Source organism: Neoarius graeffei, chromosome 13, assembly GCF_027579695.1.
Source record: "Neoarius graeffei isolate fNeoGra1 chromosome 13, fNeoGra1.pri, whole genome shotgun sequence".
Taxonomy (NCBI): Eukaryota; Metazoa; Chordata; class Actinopteri; order Siluriformes; family Ariidae; genus Neoarius; species Neoarius graeffei.
This window is the reverse complement of record NC_083581.1, coordinates 56,885,631-56,908,036: the sequence shown is the minus strand read 5'-3', so window position 1 is coordinate 56,908,036 and position 22,406 is coordinate 56,885,631. Positions and strand designations below refer to the sequence as shown.

The 22,406-nt window shown below is 41.7% G+C and overlaps 1 protein-coding gene across 2 annotated transcripts; it reads left to right on the top strand.

The window, feature by feature from the left end:
• Positions 1-291: 291 nt before the first annotated feature.
• Positions 292-21,651, top strand: ikbkg (inhibitor of nuclear factor kappa B kinase regulatory subunit gamma). 2 transcript variants are annotated; one of them, XM_060938111.1, is made up of 14 exons: positions 292-428; positions 1,550-1,676; positions 2,022-2,215; positions 2,853-3,139; positions 3,277-3,348; positions 5,789-5,977; positions 6,914-6,975; positions 10,605-10,707; positions 10,828-10,943; positions 11,070-11,222; positions 12,523-12,613; positions 12,790-12,933; positions 18,482-18,650; positions 20,996-21,651. In XM_060938111.1, the coding sequence occupies exons 3-14, from the start codon at positions 2,032-2,034 to the stop codon at positions 21,133-21,135; spliced, it is 1,710 nt and encodes a 569-aa protein (XP_060794094.1). In that variant the 5' UTR covers positions 292-428; positions 1,550-1,676; positions 2,022-2,031; the 3' UTR covers positions 21,136-21,651. The 2 variants fall into 2 exon arrangements, with proteins under 2 accessions (XP_060794094.1, XP_060794093.1); XM_060938110.1 differs by lacking the exon at positions 1,550-1,676.
• Positions 21,652-22,406: the final 755 nt, after the last annotated feature.

Here is a 22,406-nt window from a genome sequence, read left to right as displayed (position 1 = left end):
CCAAATAATTGTATCACCTAAACTTGCTAGGTAGCTGATCACATGCATAGTAAAGTAGAAGTGCCAGCCAAAAACAGACTTCAAATTCAGTTGCTTGAGCTTGAAAATTTTACCGGGGGGGGGCCCCTAAATTGTAATCTTTCATAGGGCCCAAGATTTCTAGCGGCGCCCCTGGATATATGTATCTGATATATCAGTGTAGAAATGGTGTGTGTGTGTGAGAGAGAGAGAGAGAGAGAGGAGAAAAATCGTCCCAGATTAGAGTGCATGCGCATGCGCAGAGGGTGTCGGGCAAGGGACGCAGGTCGGGTAGTGACAGGGCTCTGCGGCGGCGGTGTCTGCTGTTGTGATGAAGTGCGGAAGAAACAAGGGGAATTCCTGAGAGCTAGCCACCTACATGAACAGATTGAATTGAACTGCCTTAGCAAGTGAGTGTGTGAACCGCATTTATATTAAATATGGTACCAGAAATTTGGAGCCATTGTTAACCGCAAACGTTGCGGTGTTTGTCAACGTTTTTCTGCCGCCTCAACAAGTCTTCCGCACTCCGAGCAACGCTAAGTTCGCTATCTGTTTTGCTAGCTTGTAGCTAGCTAGCTAACTCGGCTAACGCTTTTAGGTCCGCGTTAAGACTGCCAGGTAATATTTGGTCGGTTTTCTGTTTTTGCAGACTATTTTTCTTTTGAAATCTGTTCCACGACCTATTGTTCTCCGTTTTCCATGAGCTGTTACCTGTGTTGTTGGTGTGTTATTAGCTGTGTAGTTAATGTTCTCTATGTTGCTAGCCAGGTAGCTAGTTAGCTAGCTGAAAACATAGCTAGCCGAGGAGAAAGATGTCACTGTGACACTGAAGGATCATGTTTAATTTTTAAATGTCCGTGTGAATATTAAATAACGTGATTCGGCTAGCTGCCTGTCCTTGTCACAGTAAAGGTTGGTGGAGGATCGGATAGGATAAAAGAGCTCTTTATGATGGTCAAGATTTAAATGAAAGTTTAAGCAAATTGATTGATTGATTTCTTTCATCTATGTCATTTACTCTAATATTGCTTTCTCTACATTTGGGGTTTAAAGGTGTACACACACCTGTCTTATAGATTGTTATTACAGTTTATCATGTATGGGGGAAAAGATGATTCTTATGATTTCATCCTGTCCTCATTTAATTTGCATCCAGTTAAATGCTCTCTAGAACACTGCTTTTCAGTAGCAAACATAGGTCGTTCATATAGTTGTGTTTGTGCAGCTTTCTGCGTTTTGTCCTCCTTCAGTAGTCATTTGTATGTGGAAAATATGGTTGGAGTTTATGTGGGTGTATGTTTGCCGTCGTTCCCTCTCCAAAACCTTGAGCTCGGCTCAAACATATGACTTTTCAGGGCTGTGCTGTGATAGTCACACACACTGCGGTGTGCAGTTTAATACACAGCTATGGCAAGCTAGTGAGTATTTGGACATCCCAAAATACTACTTTTTGTTTATGCTTACTTATTGGTACGGTTTGACTTTACTGTTTCATGCTAAATAGCAGTACTTTCCCTTTCCTCCATAGAGAAGAGGTAAAAACCTGGGCCGGTAAAAAAATGACCCATGGCCTGGTACCAATCTAAGGATGCGATGGTCGGAGATCTGTATGTTAGGATACCAGACATTTTGCAGTGGCAGTGAGAAATCTACTTGTAAGTGGAAAAGAAGCTCGAATTAAACTTATTGCTTGTGATGTAGCCACTTTACTAAGCTGCTGTTGAATCTGTGTAGAATTGGCAGGAGGCGTGGCATATCTCAAATACTTTTGAGTGTTGTGGAAATCAATCAAGACCATTGTGAGACAATCTCACTGACTTTCCCTTTCAAAAGGAAGTATGCTAATCACGCCTCTCATTGCATTTCTTGGGCACTTTAAACAGGTCAGAAATGAGTAAGCGTTAGAAAGAACAAAAGTGGATATTATTAGTCATGAGGTTTCGAGTAAGTTTTAGTGCTCAGGAGTGCCAGACACAAATGTTGTGTTTTGTGTGGCCCAGGTCCTAGGTCATGGTCCAGCCCCAGCCTTACGGGGACAGCACCTTCCAGTGGGACATGGCAGGAGAGGAGGCAGTGGGGCCTGCCAGCCAAGGCTCACTAACAACGAGTCCTCAAGGATCATTAAGGATTCCACCTGAATTAGCTGGAAATGAAGTGGTCAACAGACTTCTTTTGGATAACCATCAGTTACGAGGTATGGCAAGCAGTTTAATCTAAAATAACCAACACAGATACCCCTTTTCCACCAAATCAGTTCCAGGGCTGGTTCGGGGCTGGTGCTGGTTCACAACTCGTTCAACTTGCGAGCCAGCTGAGAACCAGTTTGCTTTTCCATAGCTCGGGGTGCTAAGGGGAGCCACGTCATTACGTCGCTGTATACATCAGTTACGTTGCTGTATGTGTCAGTTACGTCGCTGCATTTGCATAAACCTTGGCGCGAACATCGAAGCAACAACAACACGGAGAAGAAGAAGCAGCAGCAACAACAACAATAATGGATGACATCGCATTTGTACAGCTGCTGCTTCTCGTCGCTTAAAAATGGCGACCTTTCGCGGTCTTGCTATTGTTGTTGGTCTTAACAACTCCGCCCCCCGCTGACGTAAGCGGTTCTTTCCTCTGGCCCAGCAAAGAGCTGGTGCTAGCCTGGAACCGTTTTTTCTGGCCCCAGAGCCAGTTCTTTGTCAGTGGAAATAGAAAACCCGGTTCCAAACTAAGCACTGGCCCCGAACCAGCCCTGGAACTGCTTTGGTGGAAAAGGGGCAAGAGTCAGGTTGTTGTATTTGACCATCATGTTTTGCCAGCTGTCTGACGTTCTGACTCCTCTACAGAGGCAATAAAGAGGAGCAATGATGCCTTGAAAAACAGGTGTGAGGAGATGGAGGGATGGCAGCGAAGATCTAGGGAGGAGAGAGAATTTCTGAGTGGCAAGTTTCGTGAGGCACGGGCTTTGGTTGAGCGACTAGCTCAGGAGAATAAGAATTTGTTGGGCAAGCTCGACCCCAATGGCAGTTATGTAGCACCTCAAGACACTGCTATCGGCACAAAGATAGCATGTCAAAATCGGAACCAAGAAAATTCTTGTGCAGACAGTAACGGACTGACTGAGAAACCTAACGTAAGTCTACATGAACAGTGTCAAACAACCTTTTTTTATTCAGCTATGAATTAGTTGAGAATACGTGACATCTTTCCAAAACTTGATTTTTTTTTTTTTTTTTGTTTGTTTGTTTGTTTTGTGCCTTTCATCACCAGGACTTGGTCATGATTGAGCAGAAGGTTGATGCAGAACATGACGCTGCCAGACAAACAATGCCTCGAAGTTTGGTAATGAACACATGCTTTCCACAATAGACCACAAAGTGTCTGATTTATGTACGTGTTTCGAAAACTAGTGAGAATAGTTCCTTCAATAATTGTATTTTGGTGAAAGCTCGCCCTGTAGGTGACAGGGCGGAGCCTGTCAGGTAAGCCTATCACCACCCTCCCAGCCTCTTTAAGCTTGGTGTCTGCTTCCATGAGTCCAGAAACATTTCTTACCTTTTGGTTATACTTCCATCCATCCATTATCTATGCCGCTTATCCTTCAGGGTTGTGGGGGAAGTTGGTACCAATCCTAGCTGACTTTGGGTGAGAGGTGGGGCATGCCCTGTGCAGGTTGCCAGTCTATCACAGGGCTAACACAAGACAGCCAACCAATCACAATAATATTCACACCTATGGGCAATTTAGTGTAGCCAGTTGACCTAATCCACGTGTCTTTGGACTGTGGGAGGCAGGAGGAGAACATGCAAACTCAACATAGAAAGGCCCCAGTCAGCTGTGAGGTCCAAACCTAGAACGTTCTTGCTTGTAAGGCAACAGTGGTAACCACTGTACCACCGTGCTGCCCTTGGTGATACTCTTTATAATCCTCTGCCATTACAAAAGGTGATTTTGAAAACCTTGATTAGCTGAGTCTTGTCCCTATTCCTCACAGCTTTATTAATATTATATTAATAATGTCGTCAACCACTCGAGAAGGTTACCAGTTACTGGTAACTTGATTATTACCAGTAACTGAAGGCACTTTGATTTTCATAATACAGCTTAGTTTTTACTGGTGACACAAGCTTGATAAATGATTCTGCAGTGTGCATGCAGTTACTAAGTTATACATAGATGTTACCCATGGTTGTAATTTGGGGGGGGGGAGATGACACTTGTTTTAGTGATCACTTTCTTGCTTATGAATATGATATATACTAGTGCATCTCAAAACTTAGAATATTGTGAAAAAGTTCAATATTTTCCATCAGTTATTTAAGAAAGTGAAAATGTTATATATTATAGACTCATTACACAAACTAAAATGTTTCAAGCATTTTTCTACTTTAATTTTAATCAGTATGACATACAGTACAAAAAAAAAACATCTCAAGATATTAGAATATTTCATTTCGAGTTTGAGTAAAACAGTATGAACACAGTGTATCTCTTGGTCTAGTTCAGTACACACAACCACAATCATGGGGAAGACTGCTGACTTGACTGTTGTCCAGAAGATGATCACTGATGCCCTCCACAAGGAGGGTAAGCCACAAAAGGTCATTGCTGAAAAGGGTGGCTGGAAAAGCTGCACAACAGGGATGGCTGCAGTCTTGAAAGGATTGTCAAGAAAAGTTGATTCAAGAACTTGGGAGAGCTTCACAAGGAGTGGACTGAGGCTGGTGTCAGTGTATCAAGACCCATCACGAACAGACATCTTCAAGAAAGGGGATACAACTTTCGCATTCCTAATATCAAGCTACTCCTGAGCCAGAGACAATGTCAGAAGTGTCTTATCTGGGCTAAGGAGAGAAAGAAATGGACTGTTGCTCAGTGGTCCAAAGTCCTCTTTTCAGATGAAAGTACATTTTGCATTTAATTTGGAAATCATGGTTCTAGAGTCTGGAGGAAGAGTGGAGAGGCACAGAATCCAAGGTGTTTGAAGCCCAGTGTGAAGTTTCCACAGTCTGTGATGATTTGGGGTGCCATGTCATCTGCTGGTGTTGGTCCACTGTATTTTATCAAGTCCAAAGTCAACACAGCCATCTACCAGGAGATTTTAGAGCACTTCATGCTTCCATCTGCTGACGAGCTTTTTGGAGATGCTGATTTCCTTTTCCAGCAGGACTTAGCACCTACCCACAGTGCCAAAACTACTATCAAATGGTTTGCTGACCATGATATTACTGTGTTTTTGATTGGCCAGCCAACTTGCCTGACCTGAAGCCCATAGAGAATCTATGGGGTATTGTCAAGAGGAAGATGAGAAACGCCCAACCCAAAAATACAGATGCGCTGAAGGCCACTATCAAAGCAACCTGGGCTTCAATAACACCTCAGCAGTGCCACAGACTGATCACCTCCATGCCACACCGCATTGATACAGTAATTCATGGTAAAGGAGCCCCAACCAAGTATTGAGTGTATAAATGAATATACTTTTCAGACGTTGGCCATTTCTTTATTGTAAATCCTTTTTTGATTGATCTTGGGGAATATTCTAATAATTTGAGATATTGGATTTCTGATTTTCATGAGCTATAAGCCATAATCATCAAAATTAAAACAAAAAAGGCTTTAAATATTTCACTTTACATGTAATGAATATAGAATATATGAAAGTTTTACCTTTTTGAATTAAATTATGAAAAAAAAGGAACTTTTTCATGGTATTCTAATTTTTTGAGATGCACTAGTATGTTGCTTGTTTGCTAATTCCATACACCTCTGTGTTCTGTAGCCTAATGAAGGTTCTAATGAAATCCTAAGGATGCTGAAGAGTCATAAAGAAAAGCTAGAGGAAGGAATGAGAGAGCTTAGGAAGAGAAATGAGGAACTGGAGAAGGAGAAAATGGAGGGTGAAAAAGAGAATGAACGCCTTCAGATTACTGTGGACCAGCTACGCTTCCAACTGACACAGCTTACTCAGGTGCTTTCATTTTCTAACCACCACAGCTAAACCACATAACCTGACCCACTGATATACTAATGTGTTTTTTTTTTTTACTTTTTACACAAGTGTATTAACAGAAGTAAATTTATGGTAGTGAAGGACATGGCAAAATATTGTGATACTTGAACCTTTTTATTTAGGATACATCACATGTATCTTGGTGTTTAGTAGCTGAATGCCATTCGGTAAAATATATTTAAAAAACAAATTTTTTATATATATATATATATATATATATATATATATATATATATATATATATATATATATATATATATATATATATACACACACACAATTTACCAGCTAGGAGGTCTGTATCGTCAAATACCGTATTTCACGATACGGACCGAGCTTAAGCTGGTAAATAATTATATTTATTTTTCCTTTACCAAATTCTAACACAAAATGAGAGCGCCCGAAAGGGAAACCATATTTAGAACAAACCTGCTACAAGCTCGTCAAAAACATGCCCTGGCTGCTTGTGGATGGTTTCCCTTCGCAAAAACCTCGACCAACTGCCGTTTATGGGCCACAAGGACTTCTCTTGACTTGTTGAACTCGGGGTCTGTGAAGATATTTGGTTTCGAGCCAGACTGATTTAAGATGGCGCTGGATACTTCTCGGGAAAGAGGTAAGCGAGGACGGCTCGTACACCTCGCCATTTTTCTTTGTTGCGGACATGAAAAAGTTGCACAGCAACATGTTTAGTTCTTCGCCAGGTATGTCTTCCACCTTTCGACCTTCATTTAGGTTTCTACAGAACTTCCCAAAGACATTGAGGTCGTATGTCGTCTTTTTTTGTTGTATTTTCTGCCCTTTGCTCCTCAATAAACTGCTGGTTTATTGAGGTGTTTCTGTTGAAGTATATTTTAAAAACCTGACTTAACCCTTAAGATACTTCTTTTACAGACTGGTCCTGTAGCAGAGGAGACATTTCAGAAAACAAATGCTTATACCATCTCTCCAGAAAGGTACAGTCCTAGCACCATTCTCTTCATTTTTTTTTTTCCCATGACCAATAAGGACTTTACACAATTTGACACTGTGTATGCGAGTTCTGTAATGGTTTTGAGAATGACAAAATCCACTTTTCTCTTAACCCTCTGGGGTCTGAGGGTATTTTCTGGCACTCTAATGATTTTGGCGTGCTCTGATTTTTGTTGTCAATTTCAACAAATCTAAACAGTATTTTCAAAGTCATATGACTTATTTGCATTCAGCACAAGTTCAGTTACAATAATATCTGTGTAGTATGTATGTCATGATTGTACTTTTAAAAAAATGACAGATAAATGAAGATGTTGTAAAAAGCGGTTTTAGATCTGTGTTGGAAGGCGTGGGGAAAAAACATGACCTTACTCATTCTGTCGAACCGTTTTGGTCACTTGAGCTGATTCTGTTCAGTGTGAGGAATGTATCAAGCACAAAAACTTAAATCTCCTCCACTGATTTGGACAATTAACTGGCCATCAAAAAATTTATGTCCTATTGTTTTGGGATGAAGGGTTGGCAGTGGGAAGGGTATTCAATGAGAAGGGTAAAAAATTTCCATTCATTCAATGAGGCGATGGAAAACCCCTCCCACTGCCAACCCTTAATCCCATCAGATTTAGGCCCTGTCCACACGGCAACGGATTCAGGTGAATCTGATAAAATTGTTTATCGTTTTGGCCTGGCGTCCACACGGCACCGGCGTTTTGGGTGCCCCAAAACGATATTTTTTGAGAACGGGTTCCAGAGTGGAAAGATCTGGGAACGGCGGCGTTGTGAAGTCGTCTGGATGAGTAGAACGGATTTGTTTACGATGATGTCACAACCACATGACTAGAACAAGCAGCACTCTCGCTGTTTTGTATGAACCACTGCATTGCATTCACTTTTGTATACAGCTTTTCTTTTAAATAAACAAGTAACTAGGGCTGCACGATATCAGAAAAATATGCGATATTCGATAACATGACTGAATATCTCGATATCGATATGCATCACGATAATTAAATATATAATGTTTTTCTTACCTCTACTCGCCGTTCTGCCCTGTATCTAGCATTTAAAAAAAACACCCAATGCATCGCTTCCATTCCAACATTATTTTTTATTGGAAAAACATGGCTACCTACACCTGCAATGGTGTCCATCAATCATCTTTAAATCTCTTAATTTTTGTGAGCGCAGCAGAAAATGTCTTAAGTTGAAGTAAACAAAAAACTGAAAACTACATTACATTAACATAAAGCATTCAAAATGGCAATTTCAGCGGCTCCCGGGAGATGAAGGTGAGCGACACAGACTCGTCATAAACTCAAACACAATCTGTTAATAACACATGCGGGTGAGAGAGCAGTGGTGTGTGTGTGAGAGAGAGAGAGAGCGGTAGCGTGTGTGAGTGAGCGAGCGGTAGTGTGCGTGTGTGTGTGAGAGTGAGAGGTAGTGTGTGTGTGAGAGAGAGCGCGGTTTTATGTTTTTATGCTTCTGTACAGCAGTGTTTGTCCCAGTGAGCCGCCCCACCACTGTTTTACAGGTACATGTCTTGCAAAGTACCTGAGTTTGCAGTACGTCATCCCTCCTGAATCCAAAGCACTTCCAAATAGCAGACGTGCATTTTTTTTTTTTTGGAAACCAGTTCCTCCTCACACAAGTTTGTCTCACCACACTTGCTCCCGCCTTCCGCCATCACCACGAGGCTTTTACTTGTTTTGCAATAGGGGGCGGAGTTATCCCGCGCCGCTTGTTGACATTCAAATGTGACTGGACGGCACAGAAAAATGTGCCTTTTATCGAAATTTAAGTAATTTTTGCGGTATGTGTATCGCAAACTATGATATCGCGATATCGATACTTTTTCGATATATTGTGCAGCCCTACAAGTAACTGAACCATTTCTTGAATTTCTTTTTTTTTTATTGGATAAGACTGCTTTTCAAAATGTTCACACACAATAAGAAAATTAAGTTATATAAAACTATGCACACTAACAAAACTAATTTGTACACACAGAAGGCACGATTTCCTCGCGTAGTTGCAGCCATCTTCTTGTTGTTGTGTGTTTGTTCCTGTGAGTGCTTCGCCGGGTAGAAGAAGGGGTTTATGCGCATGCGTCCTACTTCTTCTATTGTTCTGGTGTCTCCGATGGGACCATCTTACAGCGCACCTAGAGGTGTGGCATGTGTATTGCATCGTTTTCAGCAAGCGTTGCGTTGCCATATGAACCTGATATTTTACTGATCCGTTGCCCATGTGGACGCGATATTAAAAAATCTCGTTGCCGTTGTCGTGTGGATGTAGCCTAACTCTTAATCCCATCAGGCCATGTCACAATGGGTAAGGTAATGCTTTTTTTCACACATTCCAACACAGTTCTAAAACTGATTTTTGCAACAGCTTCATTTCTCTGGTATTTTACTTTATTTTGGTATTTGACTCTATTCAGTGTGTCTTGAAATTAACTCTTGTATTATTTTACTCAGTTCAGAGCCACAACCAAATCTGTTACACAATTGCTGTGTAATTTTGCTCTAACTCCAAATTTTACTCTCAAAACTTTAAAATGGAGCAAAATTCACTGTTTTAAGGAAAATACTTTTAACTCTGGAAAAAATTGCTCAGTCATATTTCCTGTGTATGCACCACAGTGCACGCATATCAACCGATCTGCTCATCAGAAATAGAAGAAATATTTACACTTACTCGCTGATCTTTGGCTGGATCAAGTCGAAGTTTAAAAAAAAAAAGAAAGGCACTGTTCATCATCAGTGTTGCAGTTCTCAAGATTGAACCAAATCGCTGTCCTGAATCATGAATTGATTCGCTGTCCTGAAATTGAATTGCTGTCCTGAATCATCCGAAGCGCATAAAATCCAAGTCCCGTCTCGCAACAAGTTTAACCTCCAAATAGCCTGAACTATGTCTGACAGATTTCATCCTGTTTACGGTAGGCGTTCCTGAGAGAAACCAGTCGAAAGTGAAAGAGTGAAAGTGATTATCATGCTGTTACCATGTGAATAGTCTTTTATGAGTGTTTAAGTGTGAACGCTCTGTGCTCCAACGCCGGTGTGACTGAGGAAGGTGACAAGTTTTATGTTTCATCTAATTTAGGTAATTTAAAAACTATATTTGGCGGTGGGCACATAGGAAAGTGTAAAGTATAAAGTTTGTCAATATGTTTATCATGCTTGTATGATAAACTCGCGAAGATATTTATCTCAATACAATGGCCTACTCATTCTAAACCTGCTGAGCTTCGCCAGCGAAGCTCTCGACCCCAAAGGGTTAATTACTGTAAATGATAGAAACTTTTTCTTAGTGACTGTCCCTAATCAAGTTCACCTTAACCTTCTACTCCATGTGTCTGCTTAGCTTTCACTTGGCTAAACTAACAGAACAGCTTCAGGCTACTCAGGGCAGGTGAGGAGAGCTGTGCTCCACTGTATGCGTGCATGTACAGTACCTCCTTCCCTTTGTTGAGTCGCCACTGGTCCATTAAGAGCATGTTTTTGTTTTGTTTTTTCCTGTGTAAAATGAGGAACATAATTAAAGGAGGTTCTCTTAAAGACAACTGTTGATTTGGATGTATGTGCTTTGTATTTGTCCTTTGGTGTAGATATAGAGAGCTTCAGGAAAAACTGAATTTACTAGAACAGAACACAATGCAAAGGGATAGAAATGAGGCTCTACTCAAACAGAAAGAGAAGGATTATATTCAGGTACACACACACACACACACACATACACACCTTTTGTCTTTCATGTCTCTGGGACGTGTGTAATGGTGGCTGTTTGGCCTTAAATTAAAAAAAAAGCTATTTTGTTTTTGTGTTTTGCAGCTGACCAAGGACAGTGAGGCTCTGAGGGCTCAGGTCACTTCTCTACTTGGTGAGCTGCAAGAGCGCCAAACCTCCCTAGACAAGTGTGAAGATGAGAGAAGACATTTAGAAGAAAGGCGAGTGAGCACGTCGTGTGCACACATACGAGTACATGTATGAGTGTTGTATGTGTGTGGATAATGGTCAGAACAATGGTTTAAACACACGAGCATGTTTGATTGTGCTGATGTGTATTTCCTTAGGCTGTGCTCCAAGACCGAGAGCCTACAAACTCTGGAGCGTGACATGGAGGAGCAAAAGAAACAGCATTGCGTTACTGTGGACAAGTTCCTGTTGCAGACGCAGAACCTGGAGGCAGCACTGAAGAAAGAACGGACTGTCATCGTGGAGGAGAGGTGAGGCCTGAGCGGCTGCTCGACTTCCGAATTGCTAAAGGTGCATGGTGACAAATAAGAGGGCGTTGCTACAGTGATTTGATGGAGTACTGTAGTAAGTAAACAAATTAATTTTTCTGTTAAGGCTATGTCAGAATGGTTTAGTGACAAATATTTATGGAACTTGGTAAAAAAACCCCAAAAACTAAGTAAAAATATATTTTAAAAAAATCTTTGTAAATATCTCTTTCAAAAATATGGAGTTTCGTCTAACGAAATACGTCTGCTTTCTTTAAGCAGATACCTTGATGTACAGGATTTAAATCAGAGATTCACTAGTTTTGTTTATTACCCTTTAATACAGTACCACTATCAGAACTCAGTGGATTGGCCAATACGTGATGTTTCACTTTAATAAATGTAGTAGCTGTTTAAAAATGGTTACTGTGAGTAACAAAACTGCTAGATCTGCTTTCAAAATCTTTCAAATCAATTTTAATATCAAAAGCAAAATAAATAAAAAAGAAGTTCGGTTCCTTTGTAGCAAATCTATAGTCTGGCTAACGCGACAAAGCTCTACGAGCTATTGGTCTGGCCAAGATATTAAGCCCAACCGTTTCCCAGAGCCCGTGGTTGACCCGCCTCCCTGAAATGCCTCAGTTTGCTACTGGTCGAAGCCAGAAAAGGCTGTGACGAAGCTTAAACCAATCACATCACTCTTTCCTCTGACGTATGCGACGCGACGGGGCTAACTGGTAGATTAAACTCTTACTGAAGCTGGTCGGGAGCAAGGCGAAAACGTCCTTCCTTTCAATAAATACCTCCAGGGCTGCTCTTTGCTCCGTTTTCAATGAGAACTTCCCGTTGAATGCTTTCAATACAGCATCTATGCGTAATAGATGCGGAAGCGTGAATGAAGCGCTTCCGGCATAGATTCTGTAAACAATCTATGGCTTCCAGTCGCAGTTCTACTACGTCAGTGCCTTGAACACGCCTCTACCCAGGGCTGTTGGAGATGCTCAAAGTTGATTGGTTCCCGATTTTTCGGGAGCTTGGAAGAGCTGTAGATAGCTTGCCTGGCCAGACTAAGCTCGCAACAGGCCCTCGTGTTGCGTCACGCTTAGGATGGGCGGGCCCAGGCTAGCAAATCTATCAAATCCAATCAATACTGGTCCAGTATTGACTTAGTGTTGAATTGATGCATTATTTCAAACAGATTACATGCTGTCCAACCACTAGCAACAGCATCTGTTCATATCCACCTTCATGAATAACGACTGGTTTAAACTTAATTCCGTCTTTTTTGTTTATTCTCTTCTAGGAGGAAGCTAGCTCAACTCCAGCATGCTTACACCTGTCTCTTTCAGGATTATGACACCAAACTGAAAAACGAAAAACTAGCCATCTACAGGGTGTGTGAAATGAGTTCGTCTTTTAATGTTGATCATTTTTAAACCAGTTGTGGCTGGGGTGATTACATGTAAACAAACTGGGTAGCTCAGATGGTCTGAGTGCCAGGCAGGAGAAGGACATGTTTAATGCTCTCTCTCTCTCTCTCTCTCTCTGTGTGTGTTTGTTTGTGTGTCAGAATGCGGAAACAGAGACGCTTAATCACAGACTAGAGGAGGCTGAGAAAGCTCTGGCACTGAAACAAGCTCATATCGACAAACTCAAGGAAGAAGTGGAGCAGCAGAGGACCTTACAGGAGACCATTGAAGTACTCACAGCGCAGGTCAGCAAACAAAAAACTTGCACTACTTCTTACACAAGTACACATGCATCCCTCTTTGGTAACTGTAATGTGTTTTTTCATTGGCTGGGTCTTGTTTTCTGTATCTTGATTTGTGGGAGAGAAATGTTCGTCTGCTGATTTTAAAGGTTTTGAATTCTCTCAAGGCTTAATCTTGTTTAATAAAAACTTACCAAAGGTAAATTCGGGAAATTCTGAGCCAGCAACAACATTTTAAGCATACTGCTAAAACTTATTTTCTGCTGCTCCATAAACAAACTCAGCAACAGGAGTGGAGATTGAATAATAAAGTGGAATCTTTCTGCAGCGCTGTTGTTTTTATCCATGTTGGGAGGCAAAGTTGCACAGTGTGCTTGTACGTCTTTCTCAGGGCGTGGTGCAAGTGGCAAAAATAGTAAGATGGTGGTTTGTGCTTGCTTGTCTCCTGCTGCAGTGCTATCACCTAGTTTGATGGGAAACTACACTAATTAAAGGGCAACTGAAGGCAAATTTTTATTATCAAAATTCTATTTCTCATTTTATTAAATATCGGAACGCATTTTTGATCGCTATTTTGTCACTGCTATAGCAAGTTATGAGTGTTTGAAATATGCCATGTAATATATCAGTCCATATGCCAAGCAATGGCCGTAAACGAGATTCGTTGAGACCTGTGCGAGACATCGTAGGACGGAAGTAAAACGTACAGCGGAAATCAAAGTGACCGACATCTGCCAACGTTCCCTGTGTCCGAAATCGCTCACTCGTTCACTACTCCCTATATAGGGAATTACTATATCCTCCTGAGAACCAACCCATAGACTTGTGTCCTCTGTAGTTGACATTTGTTTTACGTGCACACCCTCTTACTCTTTCAAGCTATTCACTTGAATCCTGGTGTCTTGTAAAGACTAGGAGGGTTGCTAGGAAATTCCTAGTAAGGAAATCACAACAAAAGAGAACTTGAGAGACACATTTTTTTCTTGGTTCCCAGGAGGATACAGAGGAAAAAACACTTTCGGACACTAGTCCGTCTCGCTGGTATTTACGTCATTACTGTCACATGATTAAAACATGCCAGATCAGTCGGCTGGTGGGTTTTCATAATAATAAATACATGTGTGGTTTTGTGATAAATACATATTATACTGAGCGCATATCTCACATTAATAAATACAAAGTACCTGCATCTTTCAGTTTTTTTTTAAATCAAGGCTGAATACTTTTCTTCTTTGCCACTGCCTTTTATTAAATCAAATTTGAGACTTTTAATTTGATTTCTTTCAGTGCGGACAGCGCTACAAAATGGCATCCCCACTATATAGTGCCCTATATAGTGAGTAGCGAGCAATTTCTGACACGGGTTGCCAAAAGACGCGCGCGCCCTCTTTCGAATGCTGACGTAATCAAGCCAGAAGTTTTATTTGTTTTGATCGCAATCAGGAAAGTGTGAAAAAAGTAGGCAGTAATCGTCATTTAAACTCGTTTTTGTGCAATATTTAGTTTGGAAAACAGTTTTCAAAATGGCGGCACAGACACCTGCCTGACGTTTCGAAGTCTCGCACAAGTCTCGTGAAGAATGCATGGATAAGCGACGCCTGCCATGGACCAAACGAACTACATTAGGCCGATAAGTATAATATTTAATTGCAATTAGTTGCCAATACGAGTCACAATATAAGGTTACTAAAAGCGAAAACTTAATTGAATACCACACTAATTAGGAAATAAAGCAAGTTTAAAAATGACTTCAGTGCCCCTTTAAGCCTGGATTGAAAGCAATTCTACAGTATAACTTTTAAAACTTTTAAGAAATAATAGACTAAATTTTAGATTCTCAGTAGTATTTGACTCTCACGCTAACTATAAGGCTTAAGATTTGGATTCCCGAGCTTTCTTGTCACCTTAGGGAGAAGTTCAAATCCCACAGACGAAGGCAACAATGAGAGTGGGAAGAATGACGTTGCCCTGCTCTGGCAACCCACCAGCCACGGCTGTCTATAAGCTAATAAACAGTAGCCATATTGTAAATTGATGTAATCATCATATTTAAGCTCAAATATGCAGCACTGTATGATTATACAGTGCCCGCCACAATTATTGGCACCTCTCGTAAAGGTTAGAAAAAAATCCACCTTTTGGTGAAGTAGCTTCATCTCACACTGAATTTTTTTTTTTTTAGAAAATTCCAACCTTTAATTGAAAAGTTTATTCAGAGAAAAACAGATTCCTCATCAAGAAATGATTATTTTCTACAAAAACACGTCACTATTACTGCCATGCCTGAAAATTATACTTCCTGATTAACTGGGGTACAAATATAAGATGAGACAGAGGCCAGATTCCCTTAGTCATCCATCAACATGGGAAAGATAAGAGAACGCACAAACCAAAAAGCTTTGGAGGAAAAACAGCCCCAAAACATCAAAGAACTTCCACCATATTTTACAGTTGGGATCAGGTTCTTTTCATTATAGTCATCCTCCTTTTTACAACAAACCTGCCTTGAGTGTTTATTGCCAAAAAGCTCAAATTTTCTACATAAGACCACAGAACACGGTTCCAGTCAAAGTTGTAGTAGCATTTCGCAAACTTCAGGTGCTTATGTTTGTGGTTAACTGACAACAAATACTTTTTTCTAGCATACCTTCAAAATAATCTGTTGGCATGGAGTTGGCATCTGATGGTTTTGGAGACTTGAAAACCCCAAGATTTTACTTTTTCTTCTAATTCACCTACAGTGATCCTTGGGGATTTTTTTATTTTTTTTTTGCCTTTCTTACCATCCTCCTCACTGCACATGGGGGCAGAATAACCTTGGGTCCTCTTCCAGGCAAATTTGTAACCGTTCCAGTTGGTGTCCACGTTTTTATTATTGCCCTAACAGTACGGCATTTTCAGGTGAGTAGGTTTTTTCTTTTTTTTTTATAACCATTCCCTGACTTATGAAGGTCAACACACTTCTCCTCCTTTATTTGGTTTGTGTGTTCTCTTATCTTTCCCATGTCGGTGGATGACTAAGGGAATTTGGCCTCTGTGTCACCTCATATTTAACTCCCAGTTAATCAGGAAGTCATGAATTACAGCTTGAAAGTTCCTACACACTCCAGCCAACTCGAAAATGTACAATTTAAATGGGAAACATGCTTCAGTTATATAATGCTCACTATAATTTCCAGAGGTGGCAATAATTAGTGGCATGTGTTTTTGTTGAAAATAATTATTTCTTGATGAAGGATTTGTTTTGCTCTGAATAAATTTTTCAATTAAAGGTTGGAAGTTTCTAAGTTTTTCAGTGTGATATGAAGACATTTCACCAAAAGGTGGATTTTTTTTTTCTAACCCTTTTTTACTCATCTTTACAAGGGGTGCCGATAATTGTGGAGGGCACTGTATTTATACAGTAGCAGTCAACATGTGGACACATGGCTCATTCGTAGGTTTTTCTGGATTTTGACCATTTTCTACATTGTAGAACAATACTGAAGACATCAAAAATATGAAATAACATATGGAACTTATATGGAATTATGTGGTTTAAAAAAAAAAAACCCAAAACCACCATTTTTTTTTTTTTAAAGCTGCTCCCATTAAGGGTCACCACAGTGGATCATCATGATCTGCATATTTGATTTGGCATAGGTTCTCACCAGGGCTGAGCGATATGGACAAAATTTCATATCTCGATATTCATGCCAGATATCTCAATATCGATACGATATGACCACGGGTTCGGTGAAAACCAAGCATTTTTCAGAAAAATAAAAACATCTCATCTCATCTCATTATCTTTAGCCGCTTTATCCTTCTACAGGGTCGCAGGCAAGCTGGAGCCTATCCCAGCTGACTACGGGCGCAAGGCGGGGTACACCCTGGACAAGTCGCCAGGTCATCACAGGGCTGACACATAGACACCCATTCACACTCACATTCACACCTACGGTCAATTTAGAGTCACCAGTTAACCTAACCTGCATGTCTTTGGACTGTGGGGGAAACCGGAGCACCCGGAGGAAACCCACGCGGACACGGGGAGAACATGCAAACTCCACACAGAAAGGCCCTCGCCAGCCCCGGGGCTCGAACCCAGGACCTTCTTGCTGTGAGGTGACAGCGCTAACCACTACACCACCGTGCCGCCCCATAAAAACATCATAATACAAAAAAATGTGGAAAGTGCAGTTTTATTTTTAAGAACTCACTGCCAGTCATCAACATTAACATAAATTATGAATAAATAAATTACAAATCAAACATTTTACTGCAGCTCGGATTCAACATTCATTTTACACTCATTATAGAGTTTCGGAATGGCCACTTGATTAAAATGTGTTCGGAATGGTATTTTATAACGCTTGTCCAGCGTCTGAACCATTTTTTTAAAGCCCTCTTTCGAGACTGTGTACACAGGTACCATGTCTTTTGCAGTGTGGTATGTTATAGCGTCTGTAATTTCTTTATGTCTGGTGGACGTCGACTCGTACAGTGTAACGCTATTGAACACATCAGCAATCAAACTTTGCTTTGGCTTATTTTGGGATGACTGAGAAGTCCCCGGTGTTTCTCTCATTGTCATACACTCTTCGTGCAGCACGCGATGGTGTTGTTTCAGGTGGTGAAACATGTTTGTTGTGCTACCTTGCTTCGTCGCAATTTTTGCTAAGCACGACCTGCACAACACCTCACTCTGGTTAACATCGTCCTTTTTGAATCCAAAATGCCTCCAAATAATGGAGGATGATTTATGTTTTGGCACCAAGTCAGATTCTGCACCACCACCGGCCGCATTATCTTCCACTTTCTTTCTTTCCTTCCTTCCCTCCCTCCCTCCCTCCCGCTGTGTCTGTGGTGTGTGCGTGCGGCGGTCTCCGTCTCCCTCACTCCCACCCTCATATGTTTGTCATTGGTTGGCTTCAGCTGTCGATCCACAGCAAGCATGAAATAAGGTTTGTGGTTGGCTGGCCTTAGCGGTGCATTCAAGGGCAATCATAAAAATGATGTTTGTTGTGACTGCCAGAGCTGTACATGCAGGGCGAGCGCAGGGAGGGGAAATCTATATCGTTGGTTTTTCGATATTAATATCTTGAATGTTCATATCTAGAGATAGATACGATAACAATATATCGTTCAGCCCTAGTTCTCACACCGGATGCCCTTCCTGACGCAACTCTCCCCGATTTTGTTTGGGCTTGGGATTGGCACCAAGTATGCACTGGCTTGTGCAACAACCCCAGTGGCTGGGTATTTTTTTTTTCTTTTCTAGTCTGCATGTTTTTGAACTGTGGGAGGAAAGTGGAACACCCAGAGGAAACCCATGCAGACATGGCAAGAACATGCAAACTCCATACAGAAAGGCCCTCGTTGGCCGTGAGGTTCGAACCCGGAACCTTCTTGCCGTGAGGCGACAGTGCTAACCACTGTACCACCATGTTTAATATTTTAGATTCTTCAAAGTAGCCATCATTTACCTTGATGACGCTTTGCACACTATTAGCATTGTCTTAACCAGCTTCATGAGGTAGTCATCTGGAATGTTTGTCCTCTTTCTCAGGCGGATATCTTCAAGTCAGACTTCCATGCAGAGAGACGAGCACGAGAGGAACTCAACCAAAAGAAGGAGGAGCTGCAGGAAAAACTGGACCAAACGCTCTCTGAACTCAATCTCTACAAGCAGGAAAAGATGCAGCAAAGACACATGGACAGCTACAGACCACCACCTGGTATGCACTTATCTGCCATCCCCTTCTAACCCTCTGTTCACACTAGCAAGTAATAAGTCCCCTCGACTCACTTGGAGTTTGTCACTTGTGGGCATGCACTGGCTGGTGTCTTTTAGTTAAGATGAGAAACAGTCTAATGTAATATAATGTAAATATATAATATATATAGTATATATAGACTTTATAATATAAAGTCTAATCTAATATAATGTAATGTAAACACCAGTCAGCCATAACACTATGACCACTGACAGGTGACGTGAATAACTGATATTTTGTAGGCAACAAGAGAACAGTCAGTTCTTGGAGTTGATGTGTTGGAAGCAGGAAAAATGGGCAAGCATAAGGATCTGAACAACTGTGACAAGGGCCAAATTGTGATGGCTAGATGACCGGGCATCTCCAAAATGACGCATCTGTCCAGTGTTCCCGGTCCAATCCCACAGAAGAGCTACTGTAGCACAAACTGCTGAAAAAGTTAGTGCTGGCTGAAACAGAAAGGTATCAGCATTAACTTTTTCGGCAATTTGTGCTACAGTAGCTCTTCTGTGGGATTGGACCACATGGGGGCTAGCCTTTGACACTCATGACCCTGTCACCAGTTGTCCTTCCTTGGACCACTTTTGGCCTCTCGATCGGGAGATTGCGAGTTCTACTCACGGTCGGGTCATACCAAAGACCATCATAAAATGGTACCTACTGCCGTCTGGCAATAGCCTGGGCCCGCCCATCCTAAGTGTGATGCAACATGAGGGCCTGTTGCGAGCTTAGTCTGGCCAGGCAGGCTATCTACAGCTCTTCCAAGCTCCCGAAAAATCGGGAGCCAATCAACTTTGAGCATCTCCAACGGCCCTGGGTAGAGGCGTGTTCAAGGCACTGACGTAGTAGAACTGTGACCGGAAGCCGTAGATTGTTTACAGAATCTATGCCGGAAGCGCTTCATTCACTAGAAACATTACGAACATGGAGCAAGTTCTGATTGAAAACAGAGCAAAGAGCAGCCCTGGAGGTATTTATTGAAAGGAAGGACGTTTTCGCCTTGCTCCCGACCGGCTTCGGTAAGAGTTTAATCTACCAGTTAGTCCCGTCGCGTCACATACGTCAGAGGAAAGAGTGATGTGATTGGTTTAAGCTTCGTCACAGCCTTTTCTGGCTTCGACCAGTAGCAAACTGAGGCATTTCAGGGAGGCGGGTCAACCACGCCTTTGGGAAATGGTTGGGCTTAATATCTTTGCCAGACCAAATGCTCGCAGAGCTTTGAAGTCGCGTTAGCCAGACTAGTCTGGCAAGGCACGCTGCAATACAGATGTGAGTGGGGAGTCAAACTCTCGCGGTTACCAGAGGACCAACCCCCCACTGTAACTCTAGCTATGTAATAGGCGAGAGGCCGAGGGCTACGGAAACGGAGATCGCCGCCACCCTATGTGCCACATGGCGTGGGAAGGGCTTTGAACCACTGCATACCGGGAACACCCTACAAGCTGTGTCATTTTGGAGATGCTCAGACCCAGTCATCGAGCCATCACAATTTGGCCCTTGTCAAAGTCACTCAGATGCTTATACTTGCCCATTTTTCCTGCTTCCAACACATCGACTTCCAGAACTGACTGTTCTCTTGCTGCCTAATATATCCCCCACCCGTTGACAGGTGCCATTGTAATAAGATAATTAAGTTATTCCACGAAATCGAGTCGTACATGAGCTGATAGCGGCTATAAGCCATGTACGACGAGATTGAGTGGAATAACTGTTTTATTCTATCCATATTCACTGGATTTTGAGAAACGGAGCATTTTTTTCTCTTTTTATTTTTTGCAAATTCGATAAATAAAAACTTTTATACAAAACGTCTGACAAAATAATTTCCGCTTAGAATGTAAACAAACGGGTGAAATGACTAGCAATTTGTGAAAAATGCTATAATAATTTTTGGGATTTTGTTTTCGAGTAGAGTTTTTATTTCATCCTCAGTTGGTTCAGCAACACGCTCCGCCATTTTGTCTTTCTCTATTCGCGGTATATGAGCTGATGTCCTAGTAGTAGAGTAGCCAATCAGAGTGCGCGATTGCTCATATCTAGTGAATGTGGATAGAATAATCAATGTTATTCACGTCACCCGTCGGTGGTTTTAATGCTATGGCTAATCGGTGTGTGTGTATATCATACTTGTGCGCATTTAAAAGCCAAGGCTGTTCAACAGTGTGGTGGGCAATATGGCAGTTTTTTCAGTAAGAGAGTCTGTACTAACCAGTGTCCACTGGAAAGCTGTCCTGCATCCTCAGCTACCTTGTTGCTGTACTGTGCTCTTTGTGCCTTACTGACCTATTTTTCTTCTTCTGTGGTAGCAATAATACAAGGCGCAGTGATGCCACAGCCGAACCGCAATGCCCCTGAGATGCAGCCTGAATACCAGTGCCCTAAGTGTCAGTACAATGCTCCGGACATGGACACCCTGCAGATTCACGTTATGGACTGTATCCAGTGAGAAGAGCAGAGCCTCAGATCAAGAATAATGAGCATGATCTAAAGAGATGGAATCCTGTCACATCAACTTGAACATAAACAATCTAAGCACAAAAGAAATAAAATAAAAATAAATCAGTGAACGGGACGTTGTAAATGAACAGCCCTGATGATTGCCTTTGCAACTGACCAAGAAAGAACATACCTAGCAGTTGCAACGGACATTTTATTTCGGGGAGCTAGAACTGTCTGCTGTGTACTATTTTGACATAGTATATTAGTTATCTGTTAGAAAAGATGTGTACTGCCTCTCTGTGACAGTGTAGTGTAATGTACTGCACGCGTTTTGATGTACAGCACAAGTCTGTCAGTGACAACAGTCCTTTTATAAATGTACTATTTGTCTCTCTGAATGTATGGATTCTGAATGTATGGATTCATATTTGTGTTCATATTGTCTATAATCTTACTTGAATGTATTAAATACATTGTACAGACTATTATGGACAGATTTAAGGATTAAAAACATAAACTGAAATTGGTTTCTGGAGGAATGTTACTTTCATGCAGGTTTAATCTGAATTATTTTAAATTATATAGGTTTACAAACATGAAGTCGTAGTGACAAGTGGGAGCTTTGGAGATAATCTGTTACTAGAGTTTGCTGACATTTACCTTTTCATCGTGTTGGAGGAACATCATGGTCGAACTTACAAATCAGTAGTCACTGATTTGTCCACCTCTGAACACTGGTTGGGGCGGCACGGTGGTGTAGTGGTTAGCGCTGTCGCCTCACAGCAAGAAGGTCCGGGTTCGAGCCCCGTGGCCGGCGAGGGCCTTTCTGTGCGGGGTTTGCATGTTGTCCGCGTGGGTTTCCTCCGGGTGCTCCGGTTTCCCCCACAGTCCAAAGACATGCAGGTTAGGTTAACTGGTGGCTCTAAATTGAGCGTAGGTGTGAATGTGAGTGTGAATGGTTGTCTGTGTCTATGTGTCAGCCCTGTGATGACCTGGCGACTTGTCCAGGGTGTACCCCGCCTTTCGCCCGTAGTCAGCTGGGATAGGCTCCAGCTTGCCTGCGACCCTGTAGAACAGGATAAAGCGGCTAGAGATAATGAGATGAGATGAACACTGGTTGCATTATGTCCATATTTACAACAGGGAGTTGTTAGGAAGACCCCTAATCAATCAATAAATATATAGATGGCTAACAATCACAATACAAAGATTTCAGTACTGTAATTAGGACTCCTTAAGGGGGGAGAAAGTATGTCTGTATGCATTTCTGTCTCTCAC